Source organism: Podarcis tiliguerta, assembly GCF_965153285.1.
Source record: "Podarcis tiliguerta genome assembly, chromosome: 1".
NCBI classification, from domain to species: Eukaryota; Metazoa; Chordata; class Lepidosauria; order Squamata; family Lacertidae; genus Podarcis; species Podarcis tiliguerta.
The window spans coordinates 129,280,010-129,297,461 of record NC_139534.1 but is presented as its reverse complement, the minus strand read 5'-3'; the positions used below and the strand labels follow the sequence as shown (position 1 = coordinate 129,297,461).

At 50.4% G+C, this 17,452-nt stretch overlaps 1 protein-coding gene across 2 annotated transcripts in view; it reads left to right on the top strand.

Annotated features, from left to right (window-relative positions):
- FBXO34 (F-box protein 34) overlaps nucleotides 1-17,452 on the top strand; it is a 58,448-nt gene extending 40,996 nt beyond the window's left edge. For both annotated transcript variants that reach the window (XM_083436347.1, XM_083436348.1), the window contains exons 3-4: nucleotides 12,803-13,012; nucleotides 14,675-17,452. In XM_083436347.1, the coding sequence (XP_083292473.1) occupies nucleotides 12,933-13,012; nucleotides 14,675-16,742 (2,148 nt within the window). In that variant the 5' untranslated portion in view covers nucleotides 12,803-12,932 and the 3' untranslated portion in view covers nucleotides 16,743-17,452. The remainder of the gene's footprint in view (nucleotides 1-12,802; nucleotides 13,013-14,674) is intronic.

Below are 17,452 nucleotides of genomic sequence, written 5' to 3'. Positions count from 1 at the left end.
ACTCCCTGGAAAAGACCCTGATGATGGGAAAGATGGAGGGCACAAGGAGAAGGGGACGACAGAGGACGAGATGGTTGGACAGTGTTCTCGAAGCTACAAACATGAGTCTGACCAAACTGCGGGAGGCAGTGGAAGATAGGAGTGCCTGGCGTGCTCTGGTCCATGGGGTCACAAAGAGTCGGACACGACTAAACAACAACAACTCCTGTCCCTTGCTAATTCTGTGCCTCTGTGGCTAAACGTATTCTGGGGCAGAGTAAAGTCCACTTAGCTCCTTCCCCAGGTCCTGCAGATGCTGTACTGCCTAGAGCTAAGCCATGGCTTGACATAGCACTGTGTCCAAAGCTGGGATCATGGTCTGTCTCCAGCTACAGCTCGTGGTTTGTTTGGACTGGAGCAGGAGAAACCACAGCCCTGGGTTTGCATGCAATGCTAAGCCCAAACCATGGCTTAGCTGAGGGCAGCTGAGCAGCAGCAGCAGAATCAAGAGAGGGTCAAAGCAGTCAGGATTTTTCCTTTGAGTACTAACCTGCTCATTCATTCACACTTAGCCACGTGCTTCCATATGAAGCAGGTCATTGTATGAAACGGATTTAGTGATTTTTACCGTGTTTTAAGAACCTTGCTTATACACCACTTTTGAACATGGGGAAGAAGTTTTAAATCAATGTCCAGTCTGGTGTTGGACTACAACTCCCATCAGCCCCAGTGAGTGTGGTCAGTAATCAGGGATGATGGCAGTTGTAGTCTGACAGCACATTGGCTACTGCACTATACTAGAGCAATTCTGTGTCTACACAAACACACACTGAATCTTTCCTGGGATCCACAGCTGGTTCTTGGTTTCTCTGCAGTTAAAAAGAAACAGTTCTTTAAAAAGTGGAGTGCCTGTGTCTTGCATTTTAAAGACAACAATCCCGAACGGGGCAATTTTTTGTAGCCATTATTTTCTCTCTCTCTCTCTCTCTCTCTCTCTCTCTCTCTCTCTCTGTGTGTGTGTGTGTGTGTGTGTGTTTGCAGCACAACTCCTCTCACAGCCATGGGCTTTTTGCTGGTGGTCCAGCACATCGTTTCATCCCTCTGTGGACTTTCCCCCCTCCATTCTTCAGGGTGTGAGGCTTTTCCAGCAACTTTCCAGATACTTGTCAGTGTGAGCTGGGAGGGTGTGTGTTTTAGTAGCAGTGATGAAAACAGCAACCCCCAGCTGGAAAACTGTCAGCTCTCCAGTATCGGTGCTGTAAAACAATGCTGGGATCACCCAGAATGGAAAAAGCAAGCGGCTTGGATTTCTACACACACTCCTTGGAAGAAGTGATTTGCACAAAGTCTTGCAGAATGTTTATTAGGGGCAGTGAAGACACTTGGAGGTTTCTCTGGGCCTCTTCCTCTCTGTCTAGCTAAGAGGCTTGGCCAGTCCCAGCTGGGAATCATAGCTGTCCCATACAGGATCAGACCCGCAGCCTTGATGTTAGTAGCACCATGCTCCAACCAACTGAGCTATCTGGAATCTCCCACAGCTGTGGGGAACATACGACCCTCTGGATGCTGTCAAGACTCCCATTACCACAGCCAGTATGGCCAGTGGTCCTGGGGATGATGGGAATTGTAGTCCAACAACCTCTGGAGGGTCCGTGGTTCCCCATGCCTTGTGCACAACAAAAGGAAGAAGCTGTGTGTGTACAACAAACACACACGACACTCAAATGGAAGTGGCCCCCTTGCTGCAATGAGTGAGTGAGTGTGAGAGAAGGATACCGCAGTGATTTATTGCTTTCTCCTTTTTAGAGGTGGGGGTTAAACTAGGGTTACCAGACGTTCCTGGGGAACTGTCCCCGGATTTGCAAATCTGTCTGTCTCCGGAATGCCCCCAGATTTGCAAATCTGTCCTGGGAAACGTGGCAGCGGCAGCCTCAGCAGCCCAGAGCCAGCCTGGTAGCGCAGTTGGCTCCGGCTGGCTTCAGGAGCTGCTTGCTGCCATGGTACCCGCCATTTTTCCTTGCCGGAAGTCCCCATATGATGTGTTCCGCACAAGACACATCATATGGGGACTTCCAGGAGGCAAGCAGCTCCTGAAGCCAGCCAGAGCAAGCTGCGCTACCAGGCTGGCTGCAGGCTGCTGACTGCCGCTGCCACTGCTGAAGGGGAACTGGAGATGTCTGGTGGTACAGATCTCCTAAAAACCTCTGCACATTTATGTTTCACAAAAGAAGGGCTTTGCACCTTTCTACAATATGCCTGTGTGCTTGGGCCCAGGATCTTTTGCCTCACCATCCCCACTACTGACTCCCTGTTGCTACTCAGCTTCAAAAAAAAGGGGGGAGGGGTCCCCTGATTCATTGAAAAAAATATGGTAACCATAGGTTAAACATTCACAAACAGCCACTCTTGATGTAGTTCTGAAACAACCGCAAGTAGCCGATAGTGTGTTGTTGTTCTTTAGTCTTTGTTCTTTTCTTGATGGTCCAGCTCTCACTTCCATACATCACTACTGGGAAAACCATAGCTTTGACTATACGGACCTTTGTTGGCAAGGTGATGTCTCTGCTTTTTAAGATGCTGTCTAGGTTTGTCATTGCTTTTCTCCCAAGAAGCAGGCGTCTTTTAATTTTGTGGCTGCTGTCACCCTCTGCAGTGATCATGGAGCCCAAGAAAGTAAAATCTCTCACTGCCTGTATTTCTTCCCCTTCTGTTTGCCAGGAGGTGATAGTGTAACTTGCCCAAATTCTCCCTGTCATTACCTGAAAGTTTGGTGGACGCAGAGTCTGGGGTTGGTGATGGGCATGGGCTGAGTGCTTCCTGGTCCTATTTTCCAGCTCTTTTGTATGCTCTTCCAGACATCAGGGGGAAACCAAGATCCCCCTGAACCTGCTAAGTTTCACGGCGGGGCGTAGGAAACACCTGGCGACGAGGCAAAGTAACAGATGAGAGATTCTTGCTTGTCCTTTGGCTTCCCTGAATTGTGAGTGCACTGTTCACAAGGATCTGTTTCAAGCGCAACCTTGGAGCATCAGTTTGCACGGTCCACCTGCAAGCCATCCTGTGTAAAGTAATTTACGTGGCAGTGTGTGGATGTGCAAGCCAGCCATAAGGTTCTCAGATTCCATACAAGAGTCCGAGGCCATAGGAAGATGGCAAGCTGACTCACATTGAGTCTAGCCATTGGTCCATGTAGCTCAGTATTGTCCACACGGACTGGCAGCAGTTCTTGTAAGGTTTCAGGCAGGGAATCTTTTCCAGCCCTACCCGAATATGCTGGAGACTGAGCCCTGGAGTCTTTTGCATGCAGCTCTGCCTCTGAGCTGCTTTTGACCTTCCTCATAGTGTTTCCTGGGCATATTCTGCCTCCCAAATGTATGAATGGTTCCCAGTTCCTTTTTCAGCTCTTAAATCTTCCTCCCTTCGTGCTGCATCAACAGCTTGGCTTCCAGAAGTAGCAGAATTCAAATCCTGCCAGACTGGAAATGTGTGTAGATTCAGTGTTTGCAGTGACTAGTGCTTTGCCAGCTCTTTGAATCAAGGCTTGAGGTGTTCCCCATTTTGCCTTAAAAACAGGTTATTCAGGAGGACGCGAGAGAGCAAGTGGGAAATAAAACCTCAGTTATCAACATTCCTTAAGCTGTAAGTCACTTTCTGCTTTCGATGGAAAGTTAGCAATGTGGAGAGTGGCTGCTTATTTTTCTCCCAAAGCCCCTGATCTGCCTGGAGGTGGGCACTGCTGCTGTTCTTGTATAGTCCTCCCGGGCATCTCCTAAGCTTTGGCCCTAGTTAGATTTGAATCTCAAAAGAACCTAGTGACTTTTGGAAAGGCCCGTCAGGTTGAGATGCTTTGATTACCAGAACAGATAGAACATTTAATTGAATATCCTGGTTGCATGTCTTTCATCTACCACATCAGGCCACCCTGAAGCCTAATTGGGTGCATACAAATGACACGCTCTATCAGCCATGAAGCAGTGCTTTTGAAGACATAAGGTATGAGAAGACTCCTTGTTTCTGCAGTCACAGATTTCAAAGACCGACCGCCTAGAACAGGCATGTCCAAAGTCCGTTTCGGGGGCCTAAACCGGCCTGCTGGTTGGTTTATTACCTGGGGTAATGGGGTAAAATCCTAAAAAAACAACCCAAAAACCTCAGCAACTTCAACCCTTAAAAAAGGTCAGTAACTTTGGTCGGCCCTCACGGCCCTTCATGTCATCAAATCTGGCCCTCTTTGAAACACCACTGGCCTAGAAATTCTTACTGAGACTGAGGGACCTTTACAAACGACCTGCAGCAGTGAAATGGTTGTAAGGAGCCTCCAAACTCTGTCACAGGTGATGGTTATACATGCTGGCATGCGTGGCTTCAGGCATGTGGGATTGGAGAGCCTTGGCCAAACCTTGTGGCTAGTTGCAGCTGTGTGTGTTTGTGCAGGTGCAATGTTTCTGTATGGCCCGGAAACTACAACTAATCCAGAATGCGGCTTCTAGACTGGTGACTGGGAGCGGCCGCCGAGACCATATAACACCGGTCTTGAAAGACCTACATTGGCTCCCGGTACGTTTCCGAGCACAATTCAAAGTGTTGGTGCTGACCTTTAAAGCCCTAAACGGCCTCGGTCCAGTATATCTGAAGGAGCGTCTCCACCCCTATCGTTCTGCCTGGACACTGAGGTCCAGCTCCGAGGGCCTTCTGGCGGTTCCCTCACTGCGAGAGGCCAAGTTACAGGGAACCAGGCAGAGGGCCTTCTCGGTAGTGGCGCCCGCCCTGTGGAACGCCCTCCCATCAGATGTCAAAGCGATAAACAACTACCTGACATTCAGAAGACATTTGAAGGCAGCCCTGTTCAGGGAAGTTTTTAATATGTGACATTTTAGTGTATTTTTCATCTTTGTTGGAAGCCGCCCAGAGTGGTTGGGGAAACCCAGCCAGATGGGCGGAGTACAAATATTATTATTATTATTATTATGGCAGGGGTAGCTAATGTGGTGCCCTCCAGATTTTGTTGGACTGCAGCTCCCAGCATCCTTGATCATTGGTGTCCTGAACCCTGGTGTACCTGGCGACCAGTCCTGCTGGTGTATACAGTCCCAAGGGCAAATGCTGGCAAGTAGTCCGGAAATACGGTCCAGGTTCAATGCAGCAAGCCAAGTCCAAAGCGCGACAGTCAGGAAACGCAGTCGAGGTTTAGTTCGGTGTCACAAACCGGCAGGACAATGGGGAAGAGGAAGGGGATCCCAGCGAGGGGTGCAGTCGTGATTGGTACATCCTGGGGGCAAGCTGGCGATGGAGAAGGAGAGGTTGGGGGCTTGGAAAGTACTCACAGGGCAACAGAGAAGGGCAAGGGGATCGGGGTCAGTGCACATGGACCAGGGGCCTCCTGCAAGCAGGAATAAAAAGGAGGAGGAAAACAATGTGTAGAAAGAAAACTCCCATAAGAACTCATGATTAAAAATACCAATGCCTTCCCCTGAGCTTTTAATATTGGAGAACTTAAGAATGCTCATAAATCAGAAGTTTTGTGTCCCTTTTGCAAAAAAAAAAAAAGTATACTTTTGTGTGTGTTCTGCTCTTTCCATTGCGTAGGGAGCAGTGGCAGGCACGCTCTAGGACAGTGTTTCCCAAACTTTGGTCTCCACTGGTCCTGTTAGCTGGAGACCCAAGATTGGATAAACCCTGCTCTGGGAGGCTGAGGCAGGCAAAGGCCCACAACCCAGCTCCCTAGCTGGCCAGGTGGGGCTCATTAGCTCTGGGAGGAGGGTTGTGATTCCTCAGCTGGATTAGGCTCCGGACAGGTGAGGTTCCCATGGCCTCATCAAGCCCAGATGCTGTAGACCCAGCACCCCAGCTCTTCTCCCCTTTTAAGCCTTGACTCCGAGGCTGCTCCCTACGTCTCAGAACCTGCCGTGTTTGTGGAAACAGGGCTCCCTCTGGTTCCTGTGCACTGACCCCCATTCCCTCACCGTCCTCTGTCACCCCGTGAGTACCACCTACACCCCCACCTGCTCTCATGGGGACCTGAAGGGGTCTTTTCTTTCCCATGCTGAATTCCCATTGCCTGCTGGAATGGAAGAGTTCAGGATGCAGAGCAACCTTCTGCAAAATTGGGACCAGTTTGATGATGGTCTTGCGCTGCTTCTTACGGGAGTAACCATGATGGAACAATCAAACTGGGGACTCAAGCCTATTTCATCAGGTACACGAAGGTGGCATTTTAGTTGGCAGGTATAGAAAGAAGAAAACTTTAAGGTGGGAGTTGAATGAGATGCAAAAATTACAGCCGGTGATAATTGGAACTTAATATATATGTTAAATAGGCACACCTTTAATCCTTCATAGTGGCAGATTAGCGATTGCTACTGAGATGATTGTATTAACACCTGCACATTTGCAAGAAACAGTCCATGATAACACAGATATTGCTATCTGTGTAAGCAATTAACACATGTGGTGTGATTAAAAAAATTGTTTGTCTCCAGTTAATCCGCAAGTGATGGCATTAAACGTCTTGATGAATTCGGCAGTTTCATGTTGTCCTTCACTTGTCCCAGAGCAGCCACCTTCAGAGTGGCCTGGGAGGTTGAGATGTTCTCCCACTAGCTTTTATGGATATTGCCATTCCTGATGTCCAGTTTGCGTCCACTCTTCAGCAGGCACGATGCTAAACAGAGTAGTGGGTGAGGGGCAAGAGGGGGAAAATTGTACAAAAATTAGGCTGCCCTCATGGCTACAACATCAACCTAATTTTTGTCCCTCCTCCCTTTTCTTTTTTCTTTTTATAAAGTCTCTCCTTTACTCTCCTGCTTTGAGTAACATTTTTTCCTGATGAAGAGTCCTGGAGAATCCCAAAGCTTTGCCACTCTTTTGTGACAGCTTGGTTAGTCCCATAAAGTTATTGCTGAACTGTTGGTTTTCTTCTCCTTATGGACTAGTACCGTTATTTTTTGCCCCAACCCATATATATATACACACACACACACACACAAAATACAGGGACGCGGGTGGCGCTGTGGGTAAAACCTCAGCGCCTAGGACTTGCCGATCGCATGGTCGGCGGTTCGAATCCCCATGGCGGAGTGCGCTCCCGTTGTTCGGTCCCAGCGCCTGCCAACCTAGCAGTTCGAAAGCACCTCCGGGTGCAAGTAGATAAATAGGGACCGCTTACCAGTGGGAAGGTAAACGGCGTTCCGTGTGCTGCGCTGGCTCGCCAGATGCAGCTTGTCACGCTGGCCACGTGACCCGGAAGTGTCTGCGGACAGCGCTGGCTCTCGGCCTATAGAGTGAGATGAGCGCACAACCCTAGAGTCTGGCAAGACTGGCCCGTACAGGCAGGGATACCTTTTATATCTACAAATAGTAACACAGGGGTGTGGCTAATCAGAAAAATTAAATAAGGGTGACTTTCCAGGAAGAAGAGAAGGTGGCAGGGCTTCATTTTCGTGCTGAGTTCAGTTTCTTTTCACAGGGTGAGATATGCTAACCACCTGCTCACATTTGATTGATAACACGCACACATATGGGCTGTGGCTTAAAAGAGTTTATTTCCAGAAAAGCACTGCAGATAAGAGGCAACACAAAGGACAAGATAGTACACTATTTTTTAGAACTGGCCTTCCCCTGCACAAAGGAGGTGTGAGTGAATTTCTGTCGGCAAGAATGCCGTTCAGCATCTCATCTGTTCCACAAAGATAACGCACGTGAATTTGCCCCTTATCATCATCCCTCAAATGGAGAGTCATTTTCCATACAGCCAGACAGGGTACAATAACGCAGAGTCTATCACTGCTGGTGGTATTCTGCAAACATCCCAGCACCTCCTGTTGGGGTTTGCTTGTGCTTATGCCTGCATGTTGGGGGAGGGCCGGGTTAGGGCTGAGAAAGGGTCAGGAGGCAGCAATATCTTGGAGCCCCCCCTGATGCTGCTGCATTTGTCCTTTCCCACCGAACCTTTGCCAGTATTCAGCTATGATCTCAAAGTCCTGTTGGTGCCCAGTACTTCTCTCATGCTTTTGTAAAGTGCCTTCTGGAGAACAGTATGAAGGGGACAGCAGTGTTGGGTCTGGAAGGCATACAGTGCACAGATATTGAACTGAGATGGGTAGTACAGGCAGTGGGAATAGGAGCAATGTGAGGAGGGCAAAGAGCGGAACAGGGCACTGGTGAGACCCCTCCCAATCATTGCAAGAACCCTTCTTGGGTTCTCCATCATCATGAGGCACCGTAAAAGCATTTCAGAGCTTTTCAGTTTGATCACGAGGACTAGACACACTCTGTTTTCTTGCTAGCTAATAAAACTGTAAGTCTGTCATCTCACTGCAGTTCCCATGGCCACCACCAGGGGGCCACGGCAGTTACAATGTGATGACAGACTAGCAGGAAAACAAGCAGGCAGCACGGCTGGCAGGCACCCGAAAAGAGCTGCATAAAGGCATGTGGGAGGCACAGCAGAGACTAGTTTGGCAAGCCGCTCTCTGAAGGAGGACAGACTGCGCTTGGACAGACAGCTCTCGGAAGCGCCTTCCACCCTCCTTTAAAAGATGCTGGGGGTTTGGATAAACCGTGAGGGGTGGTGGCTTCAGACCAGCTGTGAGGGGGAAGAAGAGGGGTGGTTAAGGTATAAAGGGAGGGGCTTTGGCCAGGTGGGGGGGGGGAAGGGCTTGGCAAAGAGGTGGCAGCCCCTTGTTTAAAAGGGATATCTGCGTTCAGATATCTTTGGAAAGTCGTGTAGTTACTCATCTCCTTGACATCTGCTGGGAGGGCGTTCCACAGGGTGGGCGCCACCACCGAGAAGGCCCTCTGCTTGATTCCATGTAACCTCCCTTCTCTCAGGGAGGGAACCGCCAGAAGGCCCTTGGAGCTGGACCTTGGTGTCCGGGCTGAACGATGGGGGTGGAGATGCTCCTTCAGGTATCCTAGGCTGAGGCTGTTTAGGGCTTTAAAGGTCAACACCAACACTTTGAATTGTGCTTGGAAATGTATTACAGTCTCCTAGTATGGTGGCAGACCTACGCCTGCGTCTGCTTAGTCAGGGATTTTAGATCTGCAGAAATTTGGACTGAGTGCAGGAAGAGAGCCTAAACAAGGCTTTCGTTCTGAAGCGCTTGACAAGATTCCGGATGCAGCGCTGCAGAGATGAAGGCTTACAAAGCAACGTGCTGCCCCCTAATTGCCAGTACGGCCTGTTTAGCAACTCGGCGGCACGATTTCCTAGATACCAACCAGTATTTAACCAGATGACATTCCACTGCCTTGGCACTGACTAATCCATATATTTTTTTCCAGCTCAGGGCTTGTTTTCCACCCTGGGCTCTGCCTGCAGGTGACGTGTTTGTGTCTGACGTTTTCCAGGCTTCCCTCCAGTGTGGCGGCAAACGCTCTTGTGTGGAAAAACAACAATCCTACACTCAAGTGAATTGGGGGAGAGGGGAGGTGTGTGGAAGAGGGAGAGGCACACATGCTGTAAGGAGCAGATTGGGGGAAAGTCCCCCAGCAGCTGTGCTTGTGCTCATTCTGCAGTCTCCTCGGCCCAAGGCAGTCGCTCCTGTGGTGTGTCAGCCGGTACTCCTCTGAAATCCAATATGCTGCCTAGATTTTGAAAGTCAGCAGCATAAGGAGTTCTGCTGCTCCTACTTTCCGCTTCCCTATAATACAAGGGATGGGACGTGGGTGGCGCTGTGGGTAAAAGCCTCAGCACCTAGGGCTTGCCGATCGAAAGGTCGGCGGTTCGAATCCCCGTGGCGGGGTGCGCTCCCGTTGTTCGGTCCCAGCGCCTGCCAACCTAGCAGTTCGAAAGCACTCCCGGGTGCAAGTAGATAAATAGGGACCGCTTACTAGCAGGAAGGTAAACGGCGTTTCCGTGTGCTGCGCTGGCTCGCCAGAGCAGCGATGTCATGCTGGCCACGTGACCCGGAAGTGTCTGCGGACAGCGCTGGCCCCCGGCCTCTTGAGTGAGATGGGCGCACAACCCTAGACTCTGTCAAGACTGGCCCGTACGGGCAGGGGTACCTTATAATACAAGGGGTCCAAGGACCAGAAAAGGGGTAAAACATCATATTATAGGACCAACCCATCCTTTGCCAAAAGACAATGGCAAGCTGTTCGATGCCACAGCATCCTTCTTCCCAAGGTGCAGTTGAGAACGTGTGTGGCTGTCACAGGAGATGGGGGGGGATGGGACTGCAGCTCAGGGGCAGAGTATATACACTATGTGGGCAGGAGGTCCCAGGTTCTTGCCCTTCCTCTGTCCTGCGAGACAAGGAAACGTGCCTCTGGGGGCAAAGTCAGTCTGCTGGAGAATCACAGCGCCTGCTGCGGCTGCAGAGGCCAGCAACTCGTAACTGCTGCCTCCCGCGTTGCTTTTGCTGTGTTGGCAGCACCTAAGTGGCATCCCTGGGTCTCAAGCCTGGATGGTGCATATGGAGGTCCTGGGCTGCCCAGACAACAAGACCCCCATCTTAGCCTGGCTGATGTGAATCATAGAATCCTAGAGTTGGAAGAGACCACAAGGGCCATCGAGTCCAACCCCCTGCCAAGCAGGAAACACCATCAGAGCACTCCTGACATGGTGTCATCAAGCCTCTGCTTAAAGACCTCCAAAGAAGGAGACTCCACCACACTCCTTGGCAGCAAATTCCACTGTCGAACAGCTCTTACTGTCAGGAAGTTCTTCCTAATGTTTAGGTGGAATCTTCTTTCTTGTAGTTTGGATCCATTGCTCCGTGTCTGCTTCTCTGGAGCAGCAGAAAACAACCTTTCTCCCTCCTCTATGTGACATCCTTTTATATATTTGAACATGGCTATCATATCACCCCTTAACCTTCTCTTCTCCAGGCTAAACATGCCCAGCTCCCTTAGCAGTTCCTCATAAGGCATCGTTTCCAGGCCTTTGTGGTCCAAAGGAAAGCAGAGAAAATGTGTTTGGCACCAACATGGCTGCAGGAGTTGCTGCAAGGAGGTGTACAAGGCACCATCCAACAGGCTGTGTATCAGGTTTACTCCTTAGCCTTTTAACTCACCGAGGGTTTGACCCCCATCAGCTCCCCTCACCTGGTTTAGCCACTCAGTTGAAGCTGTTTTCCGGGGTGTGGCCACTGCCACATGCTGACAGCTTCTAGGAGCTGCAGGCGAGAGCTGAGTGCAGGGGACCAAAGGTGGACAAAGTGGCCCAGAAAGAGCACAATGTGTCTCCCACCAGAGATACTACCCCTCCCCTTAACACCCCATACACCGCCATACATTGCCAGGGAGACAAAACTGAGGAGATTTCACCCCTCCCATACCCAAGAATCTCCTCATCAGTCTGCTGACTCTGCAGAGAGGAGGAGGAGTGTTCTTATATCTACTTATTCTGCTCCAGCACCACATCAGAGTTGAGTTGGTCAGAGAAAGAGAGAGAGAGAGAGTCGGTCAGGGAGTGAGTCAGTCAGTGTGTCGAAAAGACTTGAGTGTTATCTCTGTGTAGATAAGGTCGCTGCAGAAAGCAGCTGTAAGACTCAGTGCAGTCCAGCATCTCCATTTGTATATAGTTTGTATAGTACAGTAGCTGTTAGTGAATAAAAGAAGATATTCTTCAGCGCTGTCGTCCGAGTGATTTATGCTCTGCTGTACTCTGCTGTACAACGACTGTTTTCTTGTTGGAGTGATTTGCGGTGCTCACAGCTCTGAGTTGTGAGTCCACGGCACTTGGACCTGTTCCGCAGAGGAAGGTGGTCTCTGGAAGTGCCATCCAGCTCGCCTGGCCCAGTCGGGGCTGAGGTGGATGAGTCCAGTTGGTAACACTGGCTCAAGGGCGATGCTGACAAAAACTCCTATTTGAAACCCTGGAGATTTGCTACTCCGTCGTTGTAGACCAAGGGTGGCAACGGGATGTTCTCCCATCATCCTCGACCACTGGCCATTCTGTCCGGGTGCAGTAACAACTGGAAGGCATCAGGGCAGGGCAGGCCGGTGGGTGTCAACTCTGTATGCTGCACCCAAAGTCATCTGTAAGCAGGGGTGGGGAACCTGGTGTCCTCTGGGTATTACTCGACTGCAGCTCCCATCATCCTTGACCACCGGGGAGTTGCAGTCCAACAACGGTGTGGTGCAGTGGTTAGAGTGTCAAGACTAGGATTTGCAACACCAGGGTTCAAACCCGCACTTGGCCTTGAAGCTCCCTGGGTGGCCTTGGGCCAGTCACTGCCTCTCAGCCCAAGCTGCCTCGCAGGTTCGTTGTGGTGGTTAAACGAGGAGGGGGAGAACCTAAAGTGGAAAATTTAAAGTTAAATTGTGTTAGGATAAATTATAGAACAAAAATTGAGAAAGAGGGAAAGGATTTGTTGAACCAGCTAATTTGAACTAGAATACAAAAAAGGGAGGTGCGAGGAAGTCGAGGAAACAAGCTTATGAAAGATAATGAAATGAAATTTGGATGTGTTTTTAAATGTTTTAGTTTTTTCTTGTTGTTTTGTGGTATTGTTTTTCTTTTCATTTTTGATGTATTGTTTGTTAAATTTTTATTGTTTCTTTTTCTCTTTTTCTTTTTGTAACTATTAAATATTTAATAAATATTAAAAAAAAAAAAGAGGAGGGGGAGAACCACCTTGTATTCAGCCTTCAGCTCCTTGGAGTAAAAAGTGAGGCATAAATGTGATAAATAATCATAAATAGACATTGCTGCATGAGGTGAGCCAGTTGCCTGACCCGTATAAAGCACCTTCCTGTATTTTTATTTTTAAACATGCAGTTCCCTTAATAGCAGCCCAGTGCTGCTGGTGTGCATAATGCACAATGGTTTGTGTATCTTTGATGCGTTCTAACAACGCCCGTTTTCATTTCCCCCCAGCGTTTTTTAGGTGCCAAAGACCCAGTTGACCGCCGTGTGGAGCGAGATAAGTTCAGGCAGGAGCCCCGCCAGAGGACCGGGATGGATTGGCTGTGACAACCTGCCGCAGGTGGAGGTGGAGGGGAGAGTTATGATGAAGAGTTCCTGCCGAGCTGGCCTCCACCGGGAACTGCTGAATTCCACATCCTCCGCGTTACACCCGGTCAAACGGTACGCTTAGCTGCAGAGCCCCCATTTCTCTACCTCAGCTGCCTTCCGATAGGCTCTTGGTGGCTGAAAAACCCATTTTTAAGCAAGGATCCCAAGGAAACGGGGAGGAACACTGGATTCCTGGCAATTTATAGACTGATTTTAGGTCCCAGGTGACTCTGATATCTCCTATGATGAAGGAGGTTTGTGTCAGCATTGCAAAGGAAAAGGCTATTGTCTTTTATAGACTGGGTGGTTGACTAGAAAACAAGAAGCAGAGGATAGGAACAAGTCAGCTATTTTGCCAGTATGTACAGTCGTACCTTGGAAGTCTAACGGAATCTGTTCTGGAAGTCCGTTCGACTTCCAAAACGTTCGAAAACCAAATCACTTCTTCTGATTGACTGCAGGAAGCTCCTGCAGCCAATCAGAAGCCATGGAAGCCCCGTCAGACGTTTGGGTTCCAAAATAACATTTGCAAACCGAAACAATCACTTCCGGGTTTGCAGCGTTCAGGAACCAAAACTTCCGAGTTCCAGCGCGTTCAGGATCCAAGGTAGCACTGTTCTTCATTATCAATATTTGTGTCCCTTGCCTGCCAAAGTAGGACCCTCGAAACAGCTTATGACAACAGTGATCGGTTAAAAAACTCCAGCCTGAAAGAGCAGTGGTCAGTGCAATATAACAACTGTTCCTTTGTCAAGATGCCCTCCTAAGAAGTGTGTCTGGGCCTTCATTTCTAGCTCCCTCGTGCTAAGACAGAAGATGCCGGACTCCTCCAAAAATTCATGGGTGCCTGAGAAATCATTCTAAGGTCATGGCTTAATTCTGGGTCAGGATCCTCTGCTCTGAAGTCCCGACAGGATGACGGGCCTGCTGCTCAGCCTTAGAAATGAAATACAAACAAATAATCAGTTTGAAAAATGAACTCCGTCTTGAGAGGCCGAAAATGAGTTTGTTCATTGTTACTGAAGCTCCTTCTTCCTGTAGTTTTAGGGTCCAGTTTATATCAGAGCCTTCCCCAAGCTAATACCTCCCTCCCCCCAGTATTTTGGATTAGAACTTCCATCAGCCCCAAGCAGCATGGACTGTAGCCAGGGGTGTTGTCCTCTCTCTGTTTCTCTCTCCCTCACACACGTGTTTATGTGTGTTTGTGTGTATGCACACGTGTGCATGTATGAACACACAACTCCCTACCTACTCTATAAAAAAGCTATCCCATCTCCTCTTGATCTCTCAGCTCCTTGTGTACAAAAGCACACTTCAAAAATCATCAATGGTTTCAGTTTTTAATGCCCACTCTCCACCTTAGAGCAGATTTATGCCACAAGGTGCCATAGGAAGGCACTGGACATAGTAAAAGATCCATCGCATCCTGGTCACTGTCTCTTCGAGCTCTTGCCGTCAGGATGGAGATACAGGATGATGAAGACAAGAACGTGCCGTCTTAAGAACAGCTTCTTCTCCAGAGCGATCTCGGCCCTGAATGGGAAGCCCGGACTTTGAAAGTCATCTAATCTCCCTTGCTGTATCTTACTATATTGTTTAATTAGTGTTTTTATGGAGCAGTCAAGTAATTTCGTTGTCCCCGAAGGGGGCAATGACAATAAAGATATTATTATTATTATTATTATTATTATTATTATTATTATTATTCCATGCATTTCTCTCTCTCTTTCCTAGAATATCTGGCATGCACTTAAAGCCCTATCTCAAGTTACAGAAGAAAGAACGGCCTCTGGAAATAAGCGTGGACCCTCCCCGAAGCCCACCAATGAGCCAGCCGAGGTTGGCAGAAGAGGAGAAGCCCAGCAACCCCGAGCCAAGCCTCTTTCCAGCCCCCTCTCTCCGGAAGCCATTGGGGACCCTCTCCCCCAACACCATCGGCGGCAGCAGGAGCCACGCGGAAGGGCCCGGCGGGAAGGAGAGGAGAGCCGCCCTCCCGGCCACCATCCACCAGGGGGACGACGGAGAGGGGCCCCTGGACATCTGGGCCATTGTGAAGCCGGGGAACACAAAGGAGAAGGTCGCCTTCTTTGCGGCCCAGCAATGTGGCGACCGCAGCCGGGTGCTCTCTGTGAAGAACAAGAGCACCTGGGACATCGACGGGAGGTCCACTAAGCGCAGGAAAAAGTCGCTGGATATCAAGAAGGCAAAAGTCCACCTGGAAAGGATGAGGGAGGCCAGCGGGAGATGCTACCAGCCTGAGCCATTTGCCTGCGGCATCGAGCACTGCTCTGTCCATAATGTGAATGACGGCCTGGAGGGGGGCTTCCCGGGACGGCCCCTGTCTGTCGTCGAGATGGTTGCTTTCTTGGAGCAAAGAGCCAGCGTCTTGCTGGCCGACTGCTCCAAAAACTGCCCCAGTGCCTCTGCTGTGACCAAGTTCCCTGGCCAGCCCAAAGCCGCTCCCCTAGCCTCTCCCGGACCTTTTCCCACCTCGGGAGTCTGCGAAGCTCCCTCTGAAAAGGCAGCCTGTGGGGCGAGCAGCAGCGGCAGCAGCAGCGATGGGGAGCAGCAGGCAGAGCCCCTTCGAGTGCTGGACATGGTGGCCAAGCTGGAGTCGGAGTGTCTCCGGCGCCAGAACGAACGCGAAGCAGGGTCGCTCTCGAGGAACAACAGCTTCCGGCGGAACGTGGGGCGGATGCTGCTGGCAAGCGGGGCGCCTCCGGAGAACGACGCCGGCAAGGCGCCCCCAGAAGCTCCCAGCCAGGAAGAGCCCTGTCCGCTGCTGGAAGGCCAGCTACCTTCGATCGTAGACGCCCGTGCTGGGAATGGCCTTCTCGTGCTCGAGCAGGGAGGGTTGGTCTCCTCCAGCCGCGGCTGGCTCAGTTCTGAGAAGGCGAGCAAACCCACATATCCGGAAGCTGCTCAGGCGCCCCCACATTCCTTGCACAGCAGAAAAGCGACGGTTGATTGTACGCCGAAGGAGCCGGCCACTCTTCCCAGCCTGGCTCCCAACGCGCGAGTGAGAGAGTCCGTGAGCATTAGTATCTCTGTCACCAAGAGGGACGCCGGCTGCAGAGCCGCCCAGCCTTCCGATGCCGCCTTGGGCGAAGACCCTCTTCCGGGCAGACTCTTCTTGCTCCTGTCCAGGTGCGAGCCCCCCCAGGAGTGCCTGCGCTCGGGGGAGACCCTCCCCAAAGAGTGCCCTCAAGGGAAGGAAACCTCCCCGGGCAATGAGGCCCCGCGCCTGCCCGCCCTCGCTCCCGGGGAGCCTCAGGAGGCGCCCTCGGAAAGCGCCCCGCAGGCCCTCGCCTCCTCGCGCCTGAAGCGGCAGAGATCTCACGACTTCCTGGAGACCAGGTTCAAAATCCAGCAGCTGCTGGAGCCGCAGCAGTACCTGCTCTTCCTCCCGCACCACATCATCGTGAAGATCTTTGGGCTGCTGCCCACCCGCAGCCTGGTGGCGCTCAAGTGCACCTGCGGCTACTTCAAGTTCCTCATCGGGTACTACAACATCCGGCCGGCCGACTCCCGCTGGGTCCGCGACCCCCGCTACCGGGAAGACCCCTGCAAGCAGTGCAAGAAGAAGTACACCAAGGGCGACGTCTCGCTGTGCCGCTGGCACCCCAAGCCCTATTGCCAGGCGCTGCCCTACGGACCCGGCTACTGGATGTGCTGCCACCGGTCCCAGAGGAGCGTCCCCGGCTGCAGGCTCGGCCTTCACGACAATCACTGGGTGCCTGCCTGCCACAGCTTTAACCGTGCTCTGCACAAGAAGCCCAGGGAGGCGGAAGAGGACTGTTAGCATGCCCTCCCTGGCGCAGTCTTTGTGGAGCCTCACTTCCTAGGTGGGGAGGGGAAAAGATGTTTTATGCCTTGTGATGTTTACACTGTATATAATTTTGTGGGTGTTTTTTTTGTTTGGTCCCCCTCCCCCTTTCTATTTCCCGCTTCCACAGGGCTATGAAGAAACTGCACATGACTTCTAAATCACAAGAGCCTTTTTTAACCTTTTAGAGAAAGAGAGAGAGAGAGAGAAATAGCCCTTCCGTGTACATAATATTCCCAGAATCTCCTTGTCCATCAGAGTGACTTGACAGCTGGTTGACCAACGTTGACGATCACTACAACGCAGCTACGAGAGTGTTGCGGCTACAAGTCCCGTGTTGTCGTCGTTGTAAAAAGCAACAACTGTGTCTCATTTTCAAATCTGTATATCCTGTACAAAAATATACATATATAAATATATATAAATATAAATATATATTGAAAATGTTTCTGGAAGGAAACTCTAAATAGGTAAAAGAGGAATCTTCGAAAAGATGGTTTAACTGGACAACCTTAAAAAAATAGGCTAGAACAAATATTTGTTATATCTTAGGGTGGCAGCAAGCGAAAGAGGGGTGTTTTTCTTAGAGCAAAGAGTGTTGAGAAAAAGCTCTGGCTTCCCATGCCCACCTCACCTGGTTTTTGTTTCATTTTTTTTTTACCTTAAAATAAAATGTGCATTCTGAA